The 27,486-nt window shown below is 43.8% G+C and overlaps 2 protein-coding genes across 6 annotated transcripts in view; one reads left to right on the forward strand and one right to left on the reverse strand.

The window, feature by feature from the left end:
- The window catches only part of ACOX3 (acyl-CoA oxidase 3, pristanoyl), a 64,067-nt gene extending 59,584 nt beyond the window's left edge, over positions 1 to 4,483 (reverse strand). The window contains exon 1 of one of the 2 annotated variants that reach the window (XM_084627291.1): positions 4,234 to 4,483. Coding sequence is in view for 1 of the 2 variants with exons in the window: in XM_084627289.1 (XP_084483415.1) it covers positions 3,689 to 3,707 (19 nt within the window). In the remaining variant the exon portion in view is untranslated. Of the gene's footprint in view, positions 1 to 3,688; positions 3,724 to 4,233 lie in introns of those variants that run through there. The other variant, XM_084627289.1, reaches the window with a different exon arrangement.
- Positions 4,484 to 5,424: 941 nt separating this feature from the next.
- TRMT44 (tRNA methyltransferase 44 homolog) overlaps positions 5,425 to 27,486 on the forward strand; it is a 33,397-nt gene continuing 11,335 nt past the window's right edge. The window contains exons 1-7 of one of the 4 annotated variants that reach the window (XM_084627292.1): positions 5,426 to 5,690; positions 10,637 to 10,754; positions 12,491 to 12,710; positions 15,755 to 15,823; positions 21,195 to 21,302; positions 23,026 to 23,097; positions 26,735 to 26,841. In XM_084627292.1, the coding sequence (XP_084483418.1) occupies positions 5,489 to 5,690; positions 10,637 to 10,754; positions 12,491 to 12,710; positions 15,755 to 15,823; positions 21,195 to 21,302; positions 23,026 to 23,097; positions 26,735 to 26,841 (896 nt within the window). In that variant the 5' untranslated portion in view covers positions 5,426 to 5,488. Of the gene's footprint in view, positions 5,691 to 10,636; positions 10,755 to 12,490; positions 12,711 to 15,754; positions 15,824 to 21,194; positions 21,303 to 23,025; positions 23,098 to 26,734; positions 26,842 to 27,486 lie in introns of all 4 variants that reach the window. The other 3 variants (XM_084627295.1, XM_084627293.1, XM_084627294.1) reach the window with 3 other exon arrangements.

A 27,486-nucleotide genomic window follows, 5' to 3' on the forward strand; every position in this document is an offset into this window, starting at 1 on the left:
TGAAATACAGAATCATAGATTATTAGGGTTGGGAGGGACCTTAGGAGGTTCATCTAGTCCAACCCCCTGCTCAAAGCAGGACCAATTTTTGCCCCAGATCCCTAAATGGCCCCCTCAAGGATTGAACTCAGAACCCTGGATTTAGCAGGCCAATGCTCAAACCACTGAGCTATCCCTTCCTCCCGACATCACATGCATTAAACAAGTGACTTGGAAGGGGGGAAGCCAGGAAAGCTCCCCTATTCTCCTCTCTAAATTATCTAGTTCCTGGTTCTTGTTACACACTGAAAAACTTCCTAGACAAAGAATGTACCTCTTCCCCTGCACGCTTCTTCAGAGGTTTTGTTACCATGTCTTTCATTTGATAGACTAATATATGTATTCATGTTACTTTAATTGATGCACCTAGATGTGGAGGCAACAGGTGGCGTTGTAAATCCTTAAATAAACAAATAGCTCTCTCCATGGTTTTCAGGTCTTTACTGACTTCTGCTCCCCAGCTAGGAATTTCACAAATAAATCACTCCAAAGGTGTTCATATTATTATCATTTTGTAAGCAAACATGGAATTCACCCTCCCTCTGACCTTACGCTATGCTCATAGTCCACATATAAATTACTCATCGGAGACACTTAATGACAAAATACAGGGTCTAGAATTCAAACTCAGCTTTTGTTTAAAAGTGCACTGTCTAGTCAATGAGAGTTTGTTTTAAAAGGAATAACATTTATACTGCGGCATTTGGAACCCCTCCCAAATATTGCAGAATCCTGCTGATAGAGGTCTCCATCCTGCAGCTGGATCTGTACAGGCAGAAATCTGTGCCTGTGCGGAGTACCACTGAATTTAACAGGACTCCATGGGGGTGTGAAGATTTAGTTGCAGGATCAGGGCCATATAGCTCAATTATGCCCTACAGAGATACCATGGGGTGCACTGGAGAATCTCTGGAAGCATGCACAGAGTGCCTCCGCTGTTACACCTTTCCACAGGGTGCAGGACACTCTCTCCCTGCAACCCACCAGCTGCATCTTATTCTCCACCCCTTTTGAAATAGCTTGTGCCACTAGACCTACACAGTCCTGCTGCTGCAATTGTACTCAGTAGGGGGAACATGGGAGCAAAGGAAGGAAGTGTCATGGTCCAGATTCACTCAAATATTTAGGTACCACTGCGATCCACAAAATTAATCCTGCTTATCTTCCACCTAAAATGTAAGTGCCTAAACAAGTGCCTAAGGGACCTATAGTGTAGACAAAGCCTTATACAGCAAAAATGGAGGCCCTAAGTTTCTGCCCCAGAGAGGCAGCTGGACGTCTCTCATGCCTAAGCCCCAGCATGATTCTCAAACCAAGTGAAAATAGGTGTTGCCTGGCCTACCTTGCCTGCGGGGCCTTATCCAATAGGCATCCTTTGAGCATGCCTAACTGCACACACAATGGTTGGGGGGAGGGAAGGAGGCCACCTTCCTTACTAACTTTAGTCCAGTTATTCGGGTAGTCCCCAAGGATGCGGGAGATCCCAGTTCAGTTCCTCCTCTCCCTAATGAGAAGGGATTTGAACGGGGTTCCCCTGCTCTCAGATAAGAGCCCCTGCAGGGTCTGATCCATTGCTTGGTGATGCAATACCTATGTCTCTGCTGATTTAGGCCCAAGTGCTCTTTCATCCCATTGTACACCCACACAGAGAGGGGGCAGATCCTCAGCTGGTGTAGACTATCATAGCTCCATTGAAGGGAACAGAGCTAATAATCACCAGCTGAGGATCTGCTTCAGGGACTCGACATAATCAGATTTATATGAATTTGAATCCTTTTGGTTTGTGAGATAACGCTACCCTGATCTCTACTCAGAGACCCATGGCCAACTCGTTTATTAACTTGATCTTGGATTAACTCCTTTTGAGTTAACATAAAGCAATCTTGAATTACTGTTACAATGAAAAGAAAAGGAGGACTTGTGGCACCTTAGAGACTAACAAATTTATTTGAGCATAAGCTTTCGTGAGCTACAGCTCACCTCATCGGATGCATTCCTGTAGCTCACGAAAGCTTATGCTCAAATAAATTTGTTAGTCTCTAAGGTGCCACAAGTCCTCCTTTTCTTTTTGCAGATACAGACTAACACAGCTACCACTCTGAAACCTGTTACAATGAAAGTTTGAGTTAATCAAACTGCTGTTAAGTAAACTGTTTAAAAACAAAAGTTACCGCCGGGGCCCACCCCCCTCAAACACACATCAATTTTGGTCTTTGTTCCCCATCTTATGATCTCACCTTCTCTCCTCATCCACCAGCCTACAGGCTGCTGAGGATCTTGTTCTTGCAATCAGCTCTTTTATATTGTGTTTCAAACCTGAACAGTGAGGGAGGACCCTCCCAATGTAATCCCAGATATGAGTAGAAGGAGGGGGGAATTCAAGCCATGATGATTGAGGGGAAGAGATAGATGGGAAAGGCATAAAAATCAGCTTGCAGTGAGCCATAAAAATGCCAGAAATTAATCTGCATGCAAAAATGGGCAGAACCTACTGGGTGAAAATCTGAAAAGCCTGAGTTCCACTAAAATCAGGCCCATGGAGTGCCCACTTGGTGGTGTAGACAGAGGAAGTTCTCTGCTACCTCCTACTGCAACCTACTCACAGCTTACCAGAAGGTTGCATACTTGTTCATGTGGGCTGACATCCTGTGTTATCATGCGGCTGGAGGTGGGGGACTGGTTGGAGTGGAGCGTGGGACCCAGCTGGGAGGGAAGGAGGCAAGGGGGCTGGCTGAGTGTATACCCTGGCCTACGTAAACGACGAATGAGCAAGTGACCCTTTAGTTTACCAATAATGGTTTCACTCTTCTCTTTTCCCACTTCTCTCTCTTCTCTATTTTTAACCCCTTAGCATCTCTTTCCCCACAACCTGATCCTCTTAGAATGATGCCACAGCACAGCTTCGCAGTTGTGGGTGATAATGTTTTGGAAGAGGAGTGGGCGGTAGAATTTCTGGGTGCCATCCTTCAGACACACAGGAGAGTTAGCAGCCTGGCATTGGTGCAGTGAAGATGCTGAGGAGCTGGCTTTAGAAGAGAAACAGAAAGTAACAGGCAATGGAAAAGAGCTTGAGCTGAAGCAGAAAAATAAACAAACTATTTTTCTGACACTCAGGCAATAAAAAAAAGGGCAAGTCCATGGGGTGGTGAACTGGGCAGAAAGTCAGAGCCTCAAACCAAAGGATACAGGTTAGACTGATCTGAAGCAAGGAGGAAAACAAGATCAGAATCCTGCAATGAATGATGCAAGTGTGTAACTTCATGACATGGTAGCTCCATGGAGCTCAATGAGATGATGCATTTGAGTAAATTAATGCTCATATGTAAGCATTTGGAGAACTCGGGCCTTTTGTGTTTTTTAAAAATTCCATGACTTTCTTTACATCTTGGGATTTGTGTGTGGATGTGACTGTAAACAACTGGACCTGTTTCACGGAAAGCTGCCAAGTTAAAAATGGGGCACACGGGGGAACTCTCTTTAGTAGTGAAAATTCATAATTGTGTAATAATAGCTGCTGATAAATCAGTACAGAACCATTTGCAATAAACTGCTGAGAAATAACAAGGCACAAATAATGCAGCCCAGACAGGCGTGAGCGATCGGCGTTCAGGGAATGGCATAAAGTGAAAGAACGGTCACTTATCAATACCACCACAGCAGCCCGACATGCTCCTTGGGAAAGGCCCCTGCAATATAATGCACAACCATCAGCGTGAAATAATTAAAAACGCGGTACAGAAATGACCCTCTGCTGTCCAGCCAGCCAGAAACGCAACAACAAAGAGGGAAGAGTAAACTACACACTGAACAACCTGTCAAGGTTTTATTAGAGAACCCTTTATATATATGGATTACGACCCACGAGGGACCCTTTCAGCGGGGAATGACTATCACACTTCACCGCCCCAGGGCCACCACCTGGCCTGTCTCCCTCCCCGGCTGTGGGTGAGGAGAAGGGGCCCGTGAATGGGACCCTGGGAAGCGAGGGAATCAGACGCTGGCACCAGAGGGCTGGCACAGAGGAGAGCTCGCCATGGCCCTATGCGCGGATCAGCTGCTTCTGCTGTTGCCTTTGGCTTCTCCCCTTCGCTGCCAGGCTGGCTCTGGGGTGAACCCCCCAGGACGCAGCCACCGGGAAGGGGGCAGCCACCGGGCCCCCCACCGGGGCGGAGAGTCCGTCACTCCCTCACTTACCGGCCGCCGCCCCAGCCTGCCTCGCCGCAGGAACTGACGGAACAAGCCTCCGCCTCGCCCGCCTCCGCCCCGCCGCCCGTGACACGCTCGCTCCGCGACGCCGGCCGGCCGGGCTGGGGCCGGGGCCGGGGCCGGGGCCGGGCACATGGGGCTGCTGGCGGGGGCGATCGCGCTGCGGGACAGCGCCGCGCTGCTGCCCCGGGGCTTCTGGGCCGCCGTCAGCGTCTGGCTGGAGAAACCCCAGGTGGTGAACAAGAGACTGAGCGGCTCCCGCATCGAGGCGGAGAGGAGAGTCCCCGCCCCGGCGGTGGCTGGGCGCAGGGCCGGGCCGGGCCGGGGGACGGGGGCAGCGGAGGGGAGGGGGGTGACTGGGGGTGGGGGGAAGGGGCCCGGGGATGGGAGTGGGGGGAGGGGGGTGACTGGGGATGGGGGGAAGGGGCCCAGGGCAGAGGAGGGGAGGGGGGTGACTGGGGGTGGGGGGAAGGGGCCCGCGGATGGGAGTGGGGGGAGGGGGGTGACTGGGGATGGGGGGAAGTGGACAGGGGATGGGAGTGGGGGGAGGGGGGTGACTGGGGATGGGGGGAAGGGGCCCAGGGCAGAGGAGGGGAGGGGGGTGACTGGGGGTGGGGGGAAGTGGACAGGGGATGGGAGTGGGGGGAGGGGGGTGACTGGGGATGGGGGGAAGGGGCCCAGGGCAGAGGAGGGGAGGGGGGTGACTGGGGATGGGGGGAAGGGGCCCGGGGTACAGGAGGGGAGGGGGATGACTAGGGATGGGGGGAAGGGGACAGGGGATGGGAGTGGGGGGAGGGGGATGACTAGGGATGGGGGGAAGGGGACTGGGGCAGAGGAGGGGAGAGGGGTGACTGGGGATGGGAGGAAGGGGACAGGGGATGGGGGGAAGGGGACAGGGGATGGGAGTGGGGGGAGAGGGATGACTGGGGATGGGGGGAAGGGGACCGGGGCAGAGGAGGGGAGAGGGGTGACTGGGGATGGGAGGAAGGGGACAGGGGATGGGGATGGGGGGAGGGGGATGCCTGGGGATGGGGGAAAGGGGACCGGGGCAGAGGAGGGGAGGGGGGTGACTAGGGATTGGGGGAAGGGGACAGGGGACGGGAATGGGGGGAGGGGGATGAATGGGGATGCTGGGAAGGGGACAAAGGCAGAGGATGGGAGGGGAATAACTGGGGACTGGGGGCAAGGGAGGGAAGAGGAGAGGCAAGTGACTGCTGGGGATGGGGCTGTCCCTCCTCACACAATGCTGGAAGCTCTCTGGAGTGATTTCTCTAGCATGATTGCTCAGGAGGATTGGGAAATGCCAGCCTTCATTAAAGAACTTGGGAAAGAGAATCAGCCTGAGACAGATGCTCTCAGCCTCGATGTGGTCCTCAGAACTCTGTTCCCTAAAAGTCACCTTCACCATTGTTCCACTGCACCAAGAAAAGAAATGGTCATAAAAGGTAATTTAACAAAGGGGATGAATGACAACACAGAGCCAGAGTTGTGGAAACTAGCTGGGGCTTTCATATGTGCAAATTTCAGCTGCCTCCTGGACCCATAGCAAGAGGGGATCATAGAATCATAGAAGACTGGGTTGGAAGAGACCTCAGGAGGTCATCCAGTCCCTTGCTCAAAGCAGGACCAACACCAACTAAATCATCCCAGCCAGGGCTTTGAAGCTGGGCCTCAAAAACCTCTAAGGAAGGAGATTCCACCACCTCCCTAGGTAACCCATTCTAGTGCTTCACCACCCTCCTAGTGAAATATCCAACTATCCAACAATACTATCCAACCTAGACCTCCCCCACTGCAACTTGAGACCATTGCTTCTTGTGCTGTCATCTGCCACCACTGAGAACAGCCTAGCTCCATCCTCTTTGGAACCCCAAAGCAAAGGATGATAGCAAAGGAATTAAGTCACCCTGGAAATTCCTGTGATGGTATCAAGGTCAACAGTGTCAGGTGAAAGGTAGTGAAAGGTATTTCCCACAGGTGCTAGCAGAGTGTGTCTGACTGTTTTGTCTTTAAACATATTAGTAAAATACTTCAGACACTACTTTTTTGCGGGGAGGGCAGTAGGAGAATTTGACTTTGAAATGTGAACATCAACCTTTTAGATAAATGGGCTGAGGGGTTGTCTAGTTTCATTGCAATGACACTGTTTTTCCTCTCCAATGCACCTTCCCAATCTTAATTATCTTTCCTCATAATCTCACATTTCTTATGGGAGTGGATAAAGTAGTACCTACAATAAGAATACCTCCGATATCTTCCATTGAAATACTATTTTCAAAATACTGACCATCAATAGGCCTCTGTGAATCAAACGAACACATCCTTCAACCTACAGAAATATAGTAAAGCACTATGTAAATGCTAAAGATGGGATTTTCAAAAACACTTAACAGAGGCAGGCACCCAATTCACATGGAAAGTCAACAGGAGATTTTGAAAATTCCACCCTAAATATTTATTATTGAATTTGGTATGTCTGTTACCCTGATATTGGATCCAAGTGCACTTTTAAAGGACACTGACAGCCTCAAACTAGAATCCAGCCTTTAAAATACCATATTTTTTCAGCTCCTCTTCTAATCTTGAAAAACCTATTACCACCCAAAATGAAGCACTGAGAAAATTCCAGCTTCTACTAGATTTCTTCACAGCCTCATGCTTTATACTATTGCTAAATTTAGCCTGTCTGTTCCATTCTTGTGAACAAGGAGGATATTGAAAGAATGCTTGTCTATTTTAAGAAGAAAGTAGAAGTATGGTGGGGGGACTGGTTGGAGCTCCTACAGAAATAGGCCAAACAAAAACACAGCTGGCAGTGTAGGTGTAATGGTAGATTTACAAAGCTTGACAATAGCCTTTGAAAGTATAGAACTAAAAAAGGACATCTGCAGCTGTAGAACCTGACGTGGCTTGTAAGATTTTTCAAAGCAACTGGGGTCTCTCTGTCTCTTTCAAACTATCTTTTGCTTAATAATCCTGGTATTTAGGGTTGCCAATCCACCAGGATTGGCCAGGAGTCTCCAGGAATTAAAGATGAATCTTTAAAGGATGTCATATGATGAAATCTCCAGAAATACGTCCAACCAAAATTGGCAATCCTGCCTGGCATGGAATTTTAAGCTTTCCTGAACAGACACATATAGTAATGTGTTCTATGTACAGACCATCTTACTTTTTATGACCCTGATCCTGCAGTGTATCCATTCAGAGTGGATCTTTACACCTGTGTGTAATCCCATTGAAGAAATACGCAGGGTGTGGATTGAATTCTGATACTGGTCCTTGGAAAGGAACCTAAATCCAAAAGCGAGTAAAGTAACTGATCTAAGACACCAACACTGATAGCTGCCTTGAAATACTCAAATGTCTTGGAATTCTTACTCAGTACCTTTTCTGAAACCATTTACCGTGTGTATTGTACTTCTGAATAATTTTTTGAGGATGGAAAGAAAAATCACTTATCTCATGTTTTTATTAGTCAACAGCCCTGTGTCTGGTTGTTTTAAAACTTTCCCAGGGGATTCCATCCATACGGAATAGCTTGGTAGACATGTTACAAAAAAAGAAAAGAAAATGATTTCGGAACATTCAGTTTAGAATGGGTTTATATAGTCTCACATCAGATAGGGGACTGGGTAAAGATGGATTTTGTTTATTAAGGTCATGCTTACCAAATCCAGTGCTGTACAAAAGTGCAGTGCTATCTAAATGTGTTCATACTAGTCACATCCTTTTCCTGATCCTCCATTCCTGGTGCCCTGTGACTATGTTGTTGTGTTGGAATGTATGTTTTGATGAAAATAAATAGAAAAGGACAAACACATACTGACTTATTTTGTATTGCTGCCAACTGAAGGGTGTTGGAGAAATTCAACAGCAAAATATTTGCTAGAGGATACTTTTGTGGTTACCTTTATAAATTAATAATGCCAATGTAGACCAATAACAGCAGTGATAATTCTTTTATAGCAATGCCATATGGAACATATTAAGCAATTTAGGGTTATTTTATAGGAGGCTATATGGATATATTGAAGATGTGGGAGGTAAAATCAATAGCATGTGAGGACTAGTTTATGTCATGCTATTTATGGTTTGTGGCCCTCCTCTTTGTTTTTCCTTGATAGGAAGTTTAAATGAAATACTGTTTAAAGTTATGTAGGAGTTAACCTTGGTATGCACACAATTCATGTTAGAAAATGAGACTTGATAGCTAGATGGTGCAGGCATTTCAGGGCCTGATCCTTAGCTGGTGTAAGTCAACATAGGGAGGAGGGACAGCTCAGTGGTTTGAGCATTGGCTGCGGGGGAGGCAAGGCTCAGTGGTTTGAGCATTGGTCTGCTAAACCCAGGGTTGTGAGTTCAATCCTTGAGGGGGCCATTTACAGATCTGGGGCAGAAATTGGGGATTGGTCCTGCTTGGAGCAGGGGGTTGGACTAGATGACCTCCTGAGGTCCCTTCCAACCCTGATATTCTATGATTCTAACATAGCTCCATTGACTCTGTTTTGGGACCGTGTTCTACCTGACATCATTTGAAGATTATAAATGTCATTGGACCACTAAGATGGTGGTTGGGTTTTACTCAGTTTCCTTTTGTTTTAGAAAATAACACTAAGGAACTTGCTTTCTGCTATGCGAAGTCATCCAGAAGTATCATCTGGCTATTTGTGTGCTGTCTGCTTGTACCTAGAAGGTTGTGTTAAGAGCAAGGAGTGAGGTTTAAGAACACTAGGACATACCATTTGATGACAAAAAAGGGAAGTTAATTAAAGCTAGCCTTGTACAGTATATGTTAACAAGATTTCAATCAACAGCCAGATTATTTGACATCTCCCATCCTTGCATTAACAAGGAAAAATGGTGTGTGAAAGTTTTGTCCACCCTCGCCCACAAAAAGTACAGTTTGGGAGCTGTGTGGTTATGCTTCCTCAGTGCTATGTGTGTAATTAAGTGCCCAAGTGCTGCATTGTGCCTTTCAAACCTTTTTTTTTTTTTTTTTTTTTTGGACACTGAGCTGAGTATTTATCTATCCTAAGTACATCTGCTGCTGCTGATTCATTTTACTGGTGAGGTTTTTGACTGCCTACCTTGCAAAGAATCTCAAAGATCGTTGTTTGCAATTAAACACAAGGAGGCAGTTGTGATTGCTACAGATGCAGAATACAGCAGCCCATTATACTGCACTTCGTCAGAAGGAAGTTGTCTTCTGAGAGAAAGAAGAAATGTTAACTTACCAAAAACCAAACAAGGCTCCTGTACCTGAAATGTATGACAGATGCTGTTGGGGTTGGTATTCGAGGGGCAGATGGGAATATCTGGCTTTTACATTAATGTTTTATCATCACAAACAACAAACCAGTTATATATAAAATTGTATGTGATATCTATCCTTCCCCCTCCATTTATATGCCACTTGTCTTCTTAGACCCATATCCTTCAGACACTTGGCACATGCATAAGTTTGCTCATGTTCTCAGTAAGAGTATTGGAGCTAATAGGACTGGTCAGATGTGTCAGTATTTGTAAGATCAGGGCATTAGGTCAGAGGCTAAAAAGTAGATGGAAATGAGAGGAGAGAGCTCTCACTCCACTAGCTGAGAGGGAGTGGTCGTGTAGGGGAGCATTGCTCGCTGAAGTTGTGGAGAAGAGAGAGTGCTCTTCTCTGATTTTTGGTCCCTCGCTCTTACTTTAACCCTTGCCTTGCTCCACAGTCCTGAAAACACAACTTCAGCTGAAACCCTGCACTAGGCCAGCTCAGAGATCCAACGGGTTCCCTTTGGGGCAGGGCCTTGTCTTTATGTGGGGGATCTGGATATTACTACAGTTGAAATATAATAGTAGTATTTTTTCCAGTTTTGAACAGGTTAGTTCACAAAATGGTTGATAGGTATCTTCCTGCTCTTTTGCATTACAACAGCTATGTACCACCCTTGGTAGTTGTATCTCCCTTAATTTGGAATTTACTTTCCAGGCTTCCAATTTTAAAGAGACAGTGAATTGCAATGTTATAGTGGTAAATGACTTTCAGTAATAGATATCTGGCCACATATTGATTATACCACATGGTCCCTTAGAAGTCAACTAACATGTTTTTGAGTTAAGCACACATGCAAGTCTCTGCAGGGTCAGGGCCTTAGAAATGCTGCAAAACTGCAAACTGTATAAAGAATCAACAGTTTTAGATGGCAGAGCTGTTTCTTATACTACACCTCTCCTGAGCATTAGGTTCCTTTCTCTGCATCTAAATACAGCTTGCTTCACTAAGTTGTGCTCTGGTATAAGCAGCAAAATATTAGCTTCTTATTTTGCGTGGCTTAGAATTACCCACGTTTCTACACAACATAATAGTTTGAGCCAGTAATATTCCACAGTTTACAAAACTTTTCAGATACCTTTAATGGGACTGTGACCTTTCTACCATTGGAGGAAAATGATGAAGGAAAATATCAGGTTAAGAAGTGCAACATTTATCAAATTCGACTTACACACGCTAAAGATGATGAATGGTGAGTGCTGGGGAGAGAAAGGGTAAGCAAACCTCTGCATTGGCGTAAGATGACACCCTCCTCTTCTATAATGTGTCTGGATGGCTTGATTTGTGTTATATAAGGCCTGATTCATGTGATAGGGTCCCCTGCTCCTTATTTAAGCTATGATCGTCCTATGGTAGTATGTGCACACCTGCATCCATTCACTTGATCTAAAATTGTTAGCTCACTGTTCTCAGAGACCTGAACTGAGTGCATCATCTTAGGGTATGCCTATACTACCCGCTGGATCGGAAGGCAGCGATCGATCACGTTATTCACGTAGCTGAAGTTAGATAACTTAGATCGATTTCCACCCACCCCCAGTTTAGACCAGGCCTTAGTTAGGGCTTGATCCTGCTCCTTTGAAGGCAATGGGAATTTCACACTGACTTTAATGGGGGAAAGATCGACCCCTCAGATCCTTATTGAATGAATCATTCTGTGGATCACAGTCTCATCTTGCCGTAATAGAAAAGTAACCTTTTCATTTAATCAATTCTGCTTTCTTTTTATAATTGCTAGATGACAGTACTGAAGTGGAATTAGCTAGATATTAAATGTTTCTTGGTTAATTGAAAAATCCCAAATTTGTATCTGTACAACTAAGCCTGTTCCAGTTTTGCATGGATAGGATTATGAATTGTTCCATCTGACTTCCTTAAAAATGTTTATAATTTGGTCACAGTCACTTCTGAAGTCTACTCAGAGTAAAGTTAAGCACTTGTGTGTTTGCAGTATCAGGGTCAAAGTTGGAGATTTCTCCAAGTTGGGACATGGTACTTTAAAATCATGAAAATTAGACTTGGGGAATGCCTGACTGATCACCCAAAGCACAGTCCTGCAAGGTACTGAGCACTCTAGTTCTGATCCCACAAAGCACTTAAACACACACTTAGCATTTAAGTGTGTGAGTAGTCCCGTTGACTACTCACATGTTTAAGTGCTTTGCTGGATCAGGGCCAGAGAGCTGAGTCATCGTGCAGTGTCAAGTTCCTAGTCTACACCTCGGCCAGTGCTGCAGTGTATACCCATGTGTAATGTCTGGTTTAGCTTTAAATGCCTTAAACAATGGGAATTCTATCACATATTCTGGGAGACTCTTCTACTGCCTGACAGAATTCATTGCTGAGATGTTTTTTCTTTTACTCACTCTGTTTTCTGTTATTTTCATGTATTACCTAGTTGTTTCTTATTCTGTCCCTTGCACCTCCCTGAATATCTCATTTTCCTCTTGGATCTTTATACCCTTCACATAGTTGTGTAATGTTATCAAATCTCCTGCATAGGCCCCAACCCGGTTAACAGTTATGTGATTAACATGATGCACATGAATACTCCTGTTGAAGACAATGGGGCAACTGAAGTGAGCAAAGTTATGTGTGTACTTAAGTGTTTGCAGGATTGGCGTCCTAGTCTCCAGATAGCCAAGCTATAAATATCAATTCTTCTGATCTTTCCTAGTATGTCAGTTCCTTTCTTCAATGCACAGAGTGGGATTTTCAAAAGCACTCATCATTGGGAGCCACTAACTACAATGGGAGCAGTTAGGCCAATGCTGAGTGCTTTTGAAAATCCGGCCTTATGATGTATGCAAAAGATAAAAGTAATAAAGCTTGTGTTTAGTGGCTTCTGCTGTTTTTTTCTCTTGACCGAGCCTTTCGTTCAATCATTGACATACACTGTATTTATTCAGATTTCTTATATTTTTAAAGGTCTGTATCTGTTTTAACTTCATCTCCAGAAAACTGGGTCGCAGATGGAATTGTATACCCCAAAACAACGTGGCTTGGAAGTGAACTGTTGTCCAAACTGGCCAAATGGTCCACAGAGAAAAAGCAGAGTGAGTTTAAAAGTACACTCTCGCTCATTTCTGTGGCTAAATACAGCAGGGTTTATCAAGAGCTAAAAGAAAAATACAAAGAAATGGTAAAGGTAAGTGTGGCAATAAAATCTAGAGTCCCATTCTCTCATAGTGTTTTCTGCTTCCTAGTGAGACTGGGGTCTTAGTTAAAAAAGAAGAAATCTATTTGAAAATCATTAAATTAAAATTTGTTCTTGATTTTAAAGTTCCCTGTGTATGTGAAGAGAGTTCAGTGTTATTACATAGTGTTGGTGGTAGTTATGAGTCAAATTGAAATCTGCATTATTAATTCGTAACTGGGAGAAAATGAAGAGCAAGATCGCATCTGAGGTGCAGAGCCTTGGTGTGCTGCCGATAATATTTTCAAAAGCATCTGAGTGACTTAGGAGCCTACGTCCCATTTTTCAAAAGTGACTTATGCACTTAGGAGCCTAAATCTCACTGAAAGCCATTGTTGCTTTAGGTGTTTAAATACCTCTAACAGCCTGGCTCTAAGTGACTTGGGAAAATGGGACTTAAGATCTTAAGTGACTTTGGCACTTTTAAAAATTTTACCCTCAGTGGCTTGCTTTAGGCCTCTGCTGCCAATATTTTACCATCAGGTTTCCTAAAAATTTCCACCCTAGGCTTTGATAAATCCTGTGTGCATTCACATGTGTGGGAATGTTTGCTTGCCAAGCATTTGCTCTTCAAGAATTATTTTTTGAGCTCCAGGGATCCTTCATCTCTATTGAGGGTGAATTCCCCCCAAGCCAGGGAAACCATCTCAATTGCCCCTTCAATCTGGGGGTGGCATTTTAACAAGACTTTCCTTTCTGTGTCAGCCTATTGTTGTGGTTGGTGCATAGTATATATGTAGCTGCCCACTTCATGCTCCTTTCAAGGGAGTCACTGCCTTCAGCCGGCCCAACAATGCTAGGTAGGCTTGACATTGTGTACTGCCATCTCAATATCCTAGACCACCAGTTCCTCGCTGGTTCCCTTGAAGTCAGTGTGGTGAGAATTAACAGGGGCTTGAAACACACTGTCCCTGGCCGACAGCTCTGAAATGGACCTCTGATTGGGACCAGTTGGGTCAGAGAGATTCTCCTATGGCATTTGTGTACGAGAGGAGAGCTTTAGCACCCCATTTCCCATCCAGTTCCCTCGAATGATATGTTTTGTTCTATCCCAAATCCTTTGCTTCCAGTGCTTTTCTCTTCCTTCCCTGGTTCTGCACAGGTGTTAGTCCAGCTCTAGAAAACAGAATACAGGTACAGTAGGGCTGTGATTCACCTTACTTCCTGGCTCCCCAAGTAGCTCTCCTTTGATGAGTGACAGGGCAGACCTAGTTCCCTCTTCTCACTCACTTAGGGCCTGATCCAAAGCCTATTGAAGTCAATGGGAGTCTTTCCATTGACTTCAGTAGACTTTTAATCAGGCTTTAGGCACCGGAGTCTGATTCTGTGAGGTGCAGAGTGCCCTCTATTCCCACTGAAGTTAAATGACTTCACCCAGAACTTTGAAAGATTAAGCTATGAGTCAGTCATCCCAAGGATCAGTCAGCCCAGTACACAACCAGTGGATGCGGTCTTCTGGGCCGTGTCAGCTCCATGAACTGTGGCCAGGATTGGTCACTACGCTGCCAAAGATTCAACAAATCCTTTTATGAACAAGTGGTGTAAAAATGTTACAGGGATATTATCTTCCCCATGGGAGAAATATCAGTATAAATAAGAGGGGGCTGGTCTTGTGGCCAAGACCTCTGACTCATGAGATCTGGCTTTAGTTCACGGCTTTGCAATAAGCAAATCACTTAGTCTTTCTGTGCCTCAGTTCCCCATCAGTAAAGAGGGTATAATGCTTATTTTCTCCTCCCCTTTGTCTGTCTTTTTTATTTAGATTGTAAGCTCAAGATTCCATTATACTAAGTTCATTTCCTGCTGTGACCTATAGGCACCTAAGTTCCCTCTAAGGTGCGTGGCCGTGCAGCAGGCTATCAAGGGCCATGCAGGTAGGGAGAGGCACCTCTCCCCGGCCCCTGGCTGCTGTGGTGAGACAGGGCTGGGGGAGTCCTTTCTCTCCCCACCACAGCGCCGGCAGCCTGCACCCAAACCCCTCATCCTGGCCCCACCCCAGAGCCCACACCTCCAGCCAGAGCTCTCACCCTCCCGTACCCCAATGCTGTGGCCCAGCCCTAAGCCCCCTCCTGCATCCTGAACCCCTCATCCCTAGCCCCACCCCAGAGCCTGTGCCCCCAGCCAGAACTCTCATCCCACCACACCCCAACCCTCTTCCCTAGCCCTGAGCCCCCCTCCTGCACCCCAGACCCTTCATCTCCAGCCCCACAGCCAGAGCCCACATTCCCCTGCACCCCAACCCTCTACCCTAGCCCTGAGCTCCCTCCCACATTCCGAACCCCTCGGCCCCACCCCCGCCACACATCACTTCCATATTGGTGCACGTAACAACATTAATTCCGCACATGGATGTAAAAAATTAGAGGGAACATTGATAGGCACTGCTGTAATACAAATAATAATCTTTCCAGTGGCAGACGTAACCATACCAATGGAGGTGAATTTTCCTGAGTCACATAATAAGCACCTGCAATGTACTAGAGAACATGTGGTGGGCTTTGTTCCATGTGATTTGCACATCTGGAACCATAACTGGTCCTGAAACTTAGCTTGACTGAATGACTGCAGATGTGCTCTATCCTAGTGTGTGTACACAAGTTAGTTTATTGTGTGACTCACAAAAATTTACGCAGTCTTTCATATTCCTTATCATGGGGCAAGATTTTTTTTTAATTAATTGGAAGGTTAGAATTCCATAATGTTCAGTGATAGGTTAAAGATGGGGTGACTATCATAGACTATCAGAGTTGGAAGGGACCTCAGAAGATCATCTAGTCCAACCCCCTGCTCAAAGCAGGCACAATCCCCAATTTTTTTTTGCCCCAGATCCCTAAATGGCCCCCTCAAGGATTGAACTCACAACCCTGCGTTTAGAAGGGCAATGCTCAAACCACTGAGCTATCTCTCCCCAAGGCCAGTCTAGTTGAGCATGTTCTTTAAAGAGGTGTGGTTAAAATGATAACGCAATTGGTAATTTTACTTCTGTTTATCTGAAGGTGTGGCCTGAAGTAACAGATCCCGAAAAATTTGTATATGAAGATGTTGCCATTGCTACTTATCTGCTGGTAAGTGTCTGGTAATAGACTAGCAGAATTTTAAAAAAGACTAGATTACGATATCTGGAGTAGCAAAAATGGAATAGTGGTTAGAGCAATAGACTTGAGAGTAGAAATCTGTATTGTATTTCTGGTTCTAACACTGACTTCCTATCTAATCTGATATGAATTACTTCAGATGAGATTTTCAAAGCAGTCTAGGAGAAGATGTAGGTGCTTTTGAAAAATTCACCCTTAAGTCCCATTTTCAAAAGAAACCCAGGGCCAGATTTTCAAAAGTATTTAGGCATCTAAAAATGCAAATTGGTGTCTACTTGGATTTATCTGGATCTTAAATACCTTTGAAAATCTGGCCTTTTAGGCTCCTTAGTCACTGAGGCATTTACGTTTTCAGAGGAAGTCTAAATGCCTTAGATTGCTCTGAAAATTTCAGTCATAACCTCTGTGATTCAGCTTCTTCATCTGTAAAATAAAATATTAGTGAAGATACTCCCGCATGGACCGTGCTTTATAATGCAATATGATTGCTTACAATTTTATTTTCAAAGGTAACATTTGTAGATGGATACCAATATTAGGATAATACAGTCACATTCTTTAGGGGTAAGATGATCACATCTTGTGGAATATTCTTAACAGTTTTTTGTTTTTGTTTTTAAATGTACTTTGTGACAATGGCTGTAAGTTTAACCTGTTGTGTTCCTTGAGATAATGTATGTCCTATGAAGTGACAGTAATTCTTTTAGTAACAGTTGTTAAAATGATTGTTATTGGTTACAAAAGCTACTCTGACATTACCCAGGGTACAATCTGGACTGTCGAACAGCTGTGTCCTCTCAATTCTCCAACCTGGGGTGCCTTTTACACTGATTTGCTGTGAGAGCCACCACTCCTGGTTTGCTCACAGACAGCTTCCAGCATGTAAATTATTCCCAGCTCTATAGTGGCCATAGCCAGCCACTCCTGAATTATACTGCAGCGTAACACTAGAAAATTCCTCGTCCCAAACTTGTCCCCAGAAATGTGAAAGTTATACTGCCCAGACTGCTCTTTCCTTCTGGACAATATAAGCTCATAGAAAGTCCATAGTCTCATAGAAAGTAAGCTTAGGAGGTTTTCATGTCAAGGTTCCTTCCCCACTCTGAACTCTAGGGTACAGATGTGGGGACCTGCATGAAAACCTCCTAAGCTTACTTTTACCAGCTTAGGTTAAAACTTCCCCAAGGTACAAACTATTTTACCCTTTGCCCTTGGACTTCCACTGCCACCACCAAACTTTATCTGGGTTCCTGAGAAAACGTTGTTCGGAAACGTCTTTCCCCCCAAAAATCCTCCCAACCCTTGCACCCCACTTCCTGGGGAAGGTTTGGTAAAAATCCTCACCAATTTGCATAGGTGACCACAGACCCAAACCCTTGGATCTTAGAACAATGAAAAAGCATTCAGTTTTCTTACAAGAAGACTTTTAATAGAAGAAAAAGTAAAAAGAATCACCTCTGTAAAATCAGGATGGTAAATACCTTACAGGGTAATTAGATTCAAAACATAGAGAATCCCTCTAGGCAAAACCTTAAGTTACAAAAAAGACACACAGACAGGAATATTCATTCTATTCAGCACAGCTATTTTCTCAGCCATTTAAATAAATCATAATCTAACGCATATCTAGCTAGATTACTTACTAAATTCTAAGACTCCATTCCTGTTCTGTCCCCGGCAAAAGCATCACACAGACAGACACAGACCCTTTGTTTTTCTCCCTCCTCCCAGCTTTTGAAAGTATCTTGTCTCCTCATTGGCCATTTTGGTCAGGTGCCAGCGAGGTTACCTTTAGCTTCTTAACCCTTTACAGGTGAAGGGATTTTTCCTCTGGCCAGGAGGGATTTTAAAGGTGATTACCCTTCCCTTTATATTTATGACACCCCCTGTGACTGGAAGGGCCTCCCTAACCTTGTTTGCCACATGACCTTGCTCTCCTCCTTCAGCACTTGTTTCACTCTCCTGATCTGTCAATCTTGTAACCCTTGTCCTCCTTGAGCCACTTTTATTATCCCTAGTCCTGTTATATCTCATTTAGGTAGTTAAGCTGATCGGGGCAGGACGTGTCCCTACTACATTGGCCCAGAAAGAAACATTTATCCTTATGGCATTAGGCAAATAATAAGTAATTTATGTTTATAAATTAATTGCTCTGAGATCATCCAATGAAAAGTGCTTTCTAAGTAAGGTCCCGTGTGCAATATGGCGAATAAAGACCTATGTTATGTGACAAGGCCAGCTCTGACATACGCGACTGAGCTGCACTGTGCTGCAGCAAACTCAGCATCCTGCAGCAACGCTAGGAGACTAGGAATTGTTCGACATATTTCATTTAGTATTATTAAATAATGCTAGCAATGCCCCCACTGTATGAAAATAATATACAAGCAGTGCATATGATTTATTTGCACTGTGGCAGAAGGATTCCACTTCTATGAGGCTTAGGAGCTGCCCAGCAGAGTGCATGGTTGGCAGAGGTGTGCGGTTGCATGAGGGACAGAAGAAGTCAAAGTGTGGTTTGTGTTAAGGGAAGTAGGTAGAGGTTTCCCATTCTCTCTCCTAAGTTGTGCGGGAGTTTTACTCCATTTGCGTAGGGCTTGTGAGTGCCTCATGGTAGCCACTCTCCTCAACTACACAACTTCCAAGATGCACAGAATTCTAGCTGTAGCTCACGAAAGCCTATGCTCAAATAAATTGGTTAGTCTCTAAGGTGCCACAAGTACTCCTTTTCTTTTTGCGAATACTGACTAACACGGCTGTTACTCTGAAACCTGTCAAGACAGTGCTCCATTGAAGGCAGCAGTGGATTAGGCACCATTTGGGTATCACTGGATTCTACCCCCAGCACTGCCACTGGACTGATATGTGACTGTGACCTGGTTATTTTGCCTGATTGTACCCCAGTCTCCACACTCATGAAAGGTAGCATCTTAGAAATCTATAAGTAAAAGCAATAAATTAAGGTCTAAGTAGTAATACTATCATTCAGACTTTTCTGCCCACCACCTATGGGGAAAATGGATCAGTAGGGCAGATTGCTTCTGAATCACAAATGATCTACTTTCACTACTTCCCATTGTGTGCCTTAAAGGGCATCAGGAAAGACACAAACAAAATACCCCTGTGGAAAAGGGAGGCAAAATGGTATATGCACTAGCTGAGGGGTTGGAAGACGGCCATTTTTGTTGATTTATGTGGCACAAACCAAGATTTTTGATCACCTGTCGTGTGATCCCACAATTGTGTTATTTCTGTCTAACGTATTTACATGGGCCCCCTTGCCATAGTATCTCAGCCCCTCACGCTCTTTAATGTATTTATGCTTGCAACAGCCCTGTGAGGTAGGCAAGTGCTGTGATCCGCATTTTAGAGATGGGAAACTGAGGCACTAAGTGACTTGTCCAGTGGTACACAGGAAGTCAGTGGAAGAGCAGGGCACTATTTAGAAAAACTGGACGTGCACAAGTCCATGGGGCCGGATGAGTTGCATCCGAGAGTGCTAAAGGAACTGGCGGCTGTGATTGCAGAGCCATTGGCCATTATCTTTGAAAACTCGTGGCGAACGGGGGAAGTCCTGGATGACTGGAAAAAGGCTAATGTAGTGCCAATCTTTAAAAAAGGGAAGAAGGAGGATCCTGGGAACTACAGGCCAGTCAGCCTCACTTCAGTCCCCGGAAAAATCATGGAGCAGGTCCTCAAAGAATCAATTCTGAAGCACTTACATGAGAGGAAAGTGATCAGGAACAGTCAGCATGGATTCACCAAGGGAAGGTCATGCCTGACTAATCTAATCGCCTTCTATGATGAGATTACTGGTTCTGTGGATGAAGGGAAAGCAGTGGATGTATTGTATCTTGACTTTAGCAAAGCTTTTGACACGGTCTCCCACAGTATTCTTGTCAGCAAGTTAAAGAAGTATGGGCTGGATGAATGCACTATAAGGTGGGTAGCAAGTTGGCTAGATTGTCGGGCTCAACGGGTAGTGATCAATGGCTCCATGTCTCGTTGGCAGCCGGTGTCAAGTGGAGTGCCCCAGGGGTCGGTCCTGGGGCCGATTTTGTTCAATATCTTCATAAATGATCTGGAGGATGGTGTGGATTGCACTCTCGGCAAATTTGAGGATGATACTAAACTGGGAGGAGTGGTAGATACGCTGGAGGGCAGGGATAGGATACAGAGGGACCTAGACAAATTGGAGGATGGGGCCAAAAGAAATCTGATGAGGTTCAATAAGGATAAGTGCAGGGTCCTGCACTTAGGACGGAAGAACCCAATGCACAGCTACAGACTAGGGACCGAATGGCTAGGCAGCAGTTCTGCGGAAAAGGACCTAGGGGTGACAGTGGACGAGAAGCTGGATATGAGCCAGCAGTGTGCCCTTGTTGCCAAGAAGGCCAATGGCATTTTGGGATGTATAAGTAGAGGCATAGCGAGCAGATCGAGGGACGTGATCATCCCCCTCTATTCGACATTGGTGAGGCCTCATCTGGAGTACTGTGTCCAGTTTTGGGCCCCACACTACAAGAAGGATGTGGATAAATTGGAGAGAGTCCAGCGGAGGGCAACAAAAATGATTAGGGGTCTGGAACACATGAGTTATGAGGAGAGGCTGAGGGAATTGGGATTGTTTAGTCTGCAGAAGAGAAGAATGAGGGGGGATTTGATAGCTGCTTTCAACTACCTGAGAGGTAGTTCCAGAGAGGATGGTTCTAGACTATTCTCAGTGGTGGAAGAGGACAGGACAAGGAGTAATGGTCTCAAGTTGCAGTGGGGGAGGTTTAGGTTGGATATTAGGAAAAACTTTTTCACTAGGAGGGTGGTGAAACACTGGAATGCATTGCCTAGGGAGGTGGTGAAATCTCCTTCCTTAGAAGTTTTTAAGGTCAGGCTTGACAAAGCCCTGGCTGGGATGATTTAATTGGGGATGGGTCCTGCTTTTGAGCAGGGGTTGGACTAGATGACCTCCTGAGGTCCCTTCCAACCCTGATATTCTATGATTCTGTGATTCTATGATTCTATTAAACCTAGATCTCCTGAGTCCCAGGCTAGCAGCTTAATCACTTAAAACTATTCTTCCTCTCCATCAGTGCACTTGGGCATGAACTTTTATTGTTAGCTTATGCAACCTCTCATTTAAACTTTTTGCTTGAAAATGTAGTATGTGCTTCCACTTGCAAACCCTTATTCATGTTGAGTAGTCTTTACTCACAGGAGAAGATCCACTGAAGTCCATATCTCTACTCATGTGAATAAGAGTTGCAGGAATGGGCCACAAATATTTTAGTCATTGAGAAAATGCTCTGAGAGATTAAAACTTGTTTTAATTTTTGTCTTTACTTAGATCCTTTGGGAAGAAGAGAGAGCAGAAAAAGGGTTGTCTAAGAAACAGTCTTTTGTAGACCTAGGATGCGGAAATGGTCTGCTGGTTCATATTCTGAGCAATGAAGGGGTAAAAACAATTTTTTTTTTTTTTTTTTTAACAAAAGTGGAGGTGTTCAGTATTCTGGTTCTCCTTTCCTTTATCTGGCATGTTTGATAGCTGGAATGCGCTTCATTAATATCATTAAAGCAAGGGTTTGAATCTCTGCAATTATCAGGAAAAAAAAAAAAGAACTGATTACAAGCTTTTTGTTAGTATAAGTGGTTCTCTGTGAAATGAACTTGTTTCCTGCTCAAGGCTAATGTAGAGGAAAAGAAACAAAATGTAATTATGCAGCCTAATCATGCTATGGGTATAGAAAGATGGGAAATAACTTAAAATCAACAAAATCTTCAGGGTCCTGAAATGAAATCTTTTTTGTAATCTGTTATCTGCTAATCATCAAAGACACAGTGGGCCAGGGCTTTAAAATGGAGTTTGTTTGACTGCATCAAAAAAGGTAACTAGGTAATATAATGTGTACTAAATGTATCGTAGACTGTACTTTATGGCACAGCCTATGGGTTTAGTTGTTGCCTGTACTGCCTTTTTGGATTCTGGGGGAACACTTCTGGACTGACAGCACTCCACACCAACTTGATCCTTGGAAAGAAAACTAACTAGCTCTGGTTCACTGCAGGATTTATCCCTTAACAGTAGTGATTAAGCTGATTTCCTTGGAAGCTGGCCTTGTTACCCTGCCATTTAACCCAGCAGGAAGAAGCATAACAGCTGACATTAAAGCACAAGATATTTTTCCTTACCATGACAAATGGTCATGTAATTGTGAAAAAGACTACCAGTACGTGGTGCTTGTGTGCATGGAGCATAACAAAATGTAGGTCCTCGAGTCTGATTTTTATCAGAAATGTTTGATGGAAACGAAAATGTTAAAGAAGAGTTCTATGTGATACAACAAAATCCCATGACTTTCAGAGTCTGTCTGTTTCATCTCAGAACATTTTCTTCATCGTTTTTAAGAACTTTTTGAAAAGGAACTTAATAGTTATAAAAAATTTTTATAGGACTTTAGGCATTTAATGAAAAACGTTTTTAAATTTCATGGAAATGTTTATTTCATCCATCCAGTGTAACAGACTCAATCTGAAAGTCAAGTTGGTAATTTATTCCTTTTTTCTTAGCTTAGTGTGCAGGCATAGCACCTTATGGTGAGATCCTGTCAGATACATGATAAACAAGCTTGGGCAGAGTCAGTACTTGGATGGCAAAGGAACAGATTTGTGCTGTAGGTAGTGGTGTTTGGGAATGATTCAGTGGATGAGTGAGAGATGAGATAGCTAACCAAGATTCTGACTTGTTTATGCTCAGACAGAGAACCAGGGCATTTCCCAAACAGGCATCAACCATCATAGAATCATAGAATATCAGGGTTGGAAGGGACCTCAGGAGGTCATCTAGCCCAACCCCCTGCTCAAAGCAGGACCAATCCCCAATTAAATCATTAAATCATCATGTCCAGGTCCAGGTCCAAACTGGGTAATTATATTCTGACTACCTACATTTCCCCTGCTCTTTCCATTTGACATGATATTCCGGATCTAACTCCACCTGTCGCGCAGTGCTGCTGTGTTTCACAGAGGTGGCTGCATGTCAGTGTGGATCAAGTTATCCCTGTATTTGGTTTGTGTCTTGATTTGGCAAGTGTGTATGAAGTTTTTGGATGAAATACGTGCTTATAAATATAAGATATTATGTTTTATTTTTTAATCAATTATTAATCCAAATATTTCAGTACCCAGGTAGGGGAATTGATGTCAGAAGAAGAAAAATATGGGACATGTATGGACCACAAACACATTTAGAGGTATTGTAAAAATCAGACCTACAGTATCTTTATTTTTATTTATTCATCAGTCATTGCTTCAAATTATTTAATTTAACTTGAATATATGAGTACTGTTCTGTCAGCTGCAGGGTGATGGTTCAGCATAGTCATGTTTGTAGGTTGTTGACAAGGAAGGTTGGGGTTAGGATGTCTGTTTCTTATTGTATGCATGCATATGCTCAATTTCCCCCCAGTTCTCAGTTACAAGAACCAGCATGGGTAACCTCCCTGCCATCACCCTTCCCCGCCACGCACACAAAATAAATACAATCTTTGATCTTGAAAGATCAGAGCTTATATAGTGGTGGTGCAGCAACACCACATAGTGCTATCCTTAAGAAAATAGAAGTTCAAAAGCGTTTGGCTTATTCTTGAGAAGTTCATAATAGAATCACTCTGGAAATGATTCCAGCCACAATCCTCCTACAGTGCTGTATGCCATTTTGGAGCAGCATTATTGTTCGGTCCTAAAAGGAACAATCACCTGCTATGCTTATTTTGTAATAAGCCATCACAATAATAGCCTGCAGCAAACTGGACAGGAAAATGGGTCTGAAAGAGGGATTATCTTTCAAATTCCACATTAGCATTTTTATGAGAACAGAAACAACTAGAACACAGGAACATTCACTTTCAATCCAGCTGTGCATAGTCTTCTGTGTATCAAATCCTCATGTTGATTGATAGTTGCCTTGTTCCTTAGTTTCCTCGTTTTTTTTTCACTAAACTCCTGAAATTGACTTTTCCTATTTCCACTCTCTCAAAAGTACTCTAAGGTTTCCCCAGATTCAGCTGCTTTAAAAAAAAACAAATTCCCTATATAGTTGTGTTCTAGTTGAGGCTGTTGATTAACATATGTCAGAGTTCAGTATGACTTTTCCCCACACTGCTTAAAAAAACAGGAATTTCAAAGTCATAGAGTTGAAGGGTTGATATTAGCTTCAGTCAGGCCAGCAGAGTTTGTACAAGTCATTGAAGTTTAAGGTACTAATTTATTACATGCAACTCTGCAACTAATTCACTTCAGTGCTGGCATGCATCATCCCTGCTTTTCCAGTCCCCATCCTCAAGTACAGAGACCGCCAATTGCATCAAACTGTTTAGTGGCTCTCAAGTGTGGACAAATAGAGACTGAATGTGACTATCACAGTTGTTTTCCCATGCAGTCCAGAGCCAGAATTTAAGCCAAGGGTTTGGGAAGTAAAAGTCTAGAGTGGCAAGACAATGTACTATTTCAACTCCCATATGCTATATATATCTAGTCACTTCTGAACTAATCAGTCATGTTCTGTTCTCTCCTGTTATATATTAATTCATTTAGGCCCTGCCCCATGAAAGTCATTGGGCGTTTTTCCCATTCACTTTTTTGGGCTCAGGATCAGGCCATAATGCACCATCTGGTGAGGTGCTGAGCACCCTCAACTCTCATGAGCTTTTTTAGGAGCTGAGAGCACTCAACACAGTGCTTTGCACCATTGGACCCTTAATTGTATAACAAGGTGACAAGAAGGAAAAGTATCTTCCTTTTGCCCTTTAATTTTTATTAGTCTTGTGTGTTTTTTTTTAAATTTGCAAGTGCAAGTAATTAGGTTACAGTCGTGGTTAAATGAACATAGAACGGTTACAAATATGAACATAAGCTATGGGAATTATACATAAACGTTTGAAATAAACGCCTTATAAAAGCTGTTTGGTGGAGGAGCAGATTTCGAAACCTTATTTCATCACATGCATTTGTGGCTAAGGGAATTTTAAATTACAGGGTTTGTAAAAGAAGAAACCACCTGCTCATAGCATCTTCGTGTTACCCTGAGAGGTTTTTTAGCTTGGTTTTTTTTTTTTAAAGCACAACTTGTAGTATTTGTGGCACCTTAGCGACTAACCCATTTATTTGAGCCTGAGCTTTCGTGAGCTGCATCCGATGCCGTGAGCCGTCGCTCACGAAAGCTCAGGCTCTAATAAATGGGTTAGTCGCTAAGGTGCCCCAAGTCCTCCTCTTCTCTTTGCGGATACAGCCTAACAGGGCTGCTGCTCTGACACCTGTAGTATGAGTATTGCAATCTGTGGCGTGCAGTGCCAATACTAAAATTATTCATTAAATGTGGAGTATTGCAGCGCCAATCTGCTGTCAGACGCGATGAATACAAATCTGCTTATGGATGATTAGTTAAATGCAGAATACGGCATTGCTAATCCACACGGTTTCAAAAATGAACAATCAAAATTAAAATATAGTGTCGGTGGTAATTTGTTTATCAGAACATAAAGGCATTTACCAAACATTTTGGTTTAGTGTATTTGGATGAACTTACATGGAGCATTTTGAGGAACGTGTGTGTACGTACATGCATGCACACTGTATATAAAATGGAGGCATTGATAGTGACTCCAGAGTTAAGGCTGTATAGCGATTTTCATTTAAAGAAGGATTAAAATCTTTCTGTGTTCAGTTTCCATCTCTGGCCCAGTAACTTCAGGGGACTGTTAATTTTTCCATGGAAATTCTGAGAAAAAATATACTAGCTTTTATGAGGAAACATTTTAAAATGCCTCCTTTTTAAAATTTAGCGCTCTTCCTCACTGTTCTTTGGGTTCCTCTCGCAAAAATAGCCACAAACTCCAATTTTCTCTCTCTCACATGTGCTGATAGCATCTTGGGCATTGGCCACTCTTGAATTTTTAAATTAAACCAATAACAGTTCCTGCTGTTCAGGATACCTTATGGAATGTCCCCAACCGTAGTTATTGCACAGTCTCAATGGCAGTAGCGTGGAGGGAAGGTGTCAGGTGCGAATGCCTCAGTGCGGACATGCTGAGTGCCCACACAGCCCAACCCTCTCTAATTAAAGCCCCCCCCCCATCAAAATCCTTTTCCCCAGTTCCCACGCCCATCCTAGCAACTCCCTGACTTGGTGTGTGTCAGGCGGCAGCTCCGTGATAAGTTGAAGGGGCAAAGAATGGTGGCTGTGTCGAGGTGTGAGAGGGTGTACACAGATGATATCAGGGTGAGTGGCCGTGGGGGAAGAGAGGAGCAGAAGGAGTGGAGAGGGGAAAAAGTGGGATTTAATCTGAGGTGGACCAGGGGATGGGAAGCAGACCAGAGAAGCTGAATTCTGATGAATCACCTGCAATAGATGCTGTGCAAACATATGGAGACACAGTCCCTGTCCCAAAGGGTTTTATGATCTAAGACCCGGATCCTGCAAATTGAAGTCACTCGGGCTCTCTGGGGACACAGGAGTCTGCCCAGGCAGATACAGATTGCAAGATTGTGGTCTAAGAGGACAAGTGGCACAAGAAGAGTAGTGGGGGAGGGATACAATCAAATGTATATAATTTTATATTCATGTTTTTGTTGTTGTTATAGTCTCTCTGTCTAGCTTTACATCTGACTTGTTTTATGTGTTTCTATTATCTTATTTACGCTTTGCACCAATAAGACATTGTTGCATGGCAAAAGGATTTGCTTTTGGTTCAGATCAGAAAAATATTGGTAGTTCACATTCGCTGTTGCTGTTCCCCTCAAATCTATTTTAGGGTTTATACTGCTGCGCTCACTATGTCAAATGCAATAATTCTAAAAAATGTGGGAATGAAATGTATTTTATTTTTTAAGGAATGTGCAATCAGACCAGACGACAGTTATCTCTTTTCAAATGTTGACTGGCTAATAGGAAACCATTCAGATGAGCTAACACCATGGATACCTGTAATTGCAGCTAGGTATGGAAAAAAGTTTTTGCTAAGCTCTATTATATGCATGCCCTGGGATAACTGTATACTTTTGCCTCCAGTGTTCATGAAACAATGTGGTAGTCTGTGATCTCATTGCAGGACTTGGTGGGGTTGGTGTTTAGCAGAGCGATGGCTACTCACAAAACATTTATCTCTGTAGGTATCCCATTAGGAAGCACGAGAATAGGGTTCCTGTGTAGAGGCATTTCTCCATCACAGAAAGCTGCAGTAGCATAGCAGCTCTCCAGTTTTTTTGGCACAAGAAATCGAACTAGATTTTATTCTTAGATTTAAGTCCTAATCCTGCAAGCACTTACTATCCGGTCTAGTGCTTACTGCCTTAGACTGTCCCACTCACTACATCCAGCAGCAAGAGTTGGCAGGACTTGGTCCTTTGGTATTAAATTAAACTGGGATGATAAATCTCTAGAGCAAACCCTCAAAACAACCAGTGGCTGTTTCACTCAGAGGAGCACGAAAGGAGGAACATATTTATATTGCTTGACCTAGAAGCTCTGTCGCGCCATTAAAATGATTGTTTATTGCTTGTATCTGAAGTGGTATTGACTGTTTCATAGAGCCACTTAATAAAATTAGCCTTCTATAACTATTATTCAGTAGCCAATAATCCTT

The sequence above is a fragment of the Lepidochelys olivacea genome, assembly GCF_965140295.1.
Source record: "Lepidochelys olivacea isolate rLepOli2 genome assembly, chromosome: 4".
NCBI classification, from domain to species: domain Eukaryota; kingdom Metazoa; phylum Chordata; order Testudines; family Cheloniidae; genus Lepidochelys; species Lepidochelys olivacea.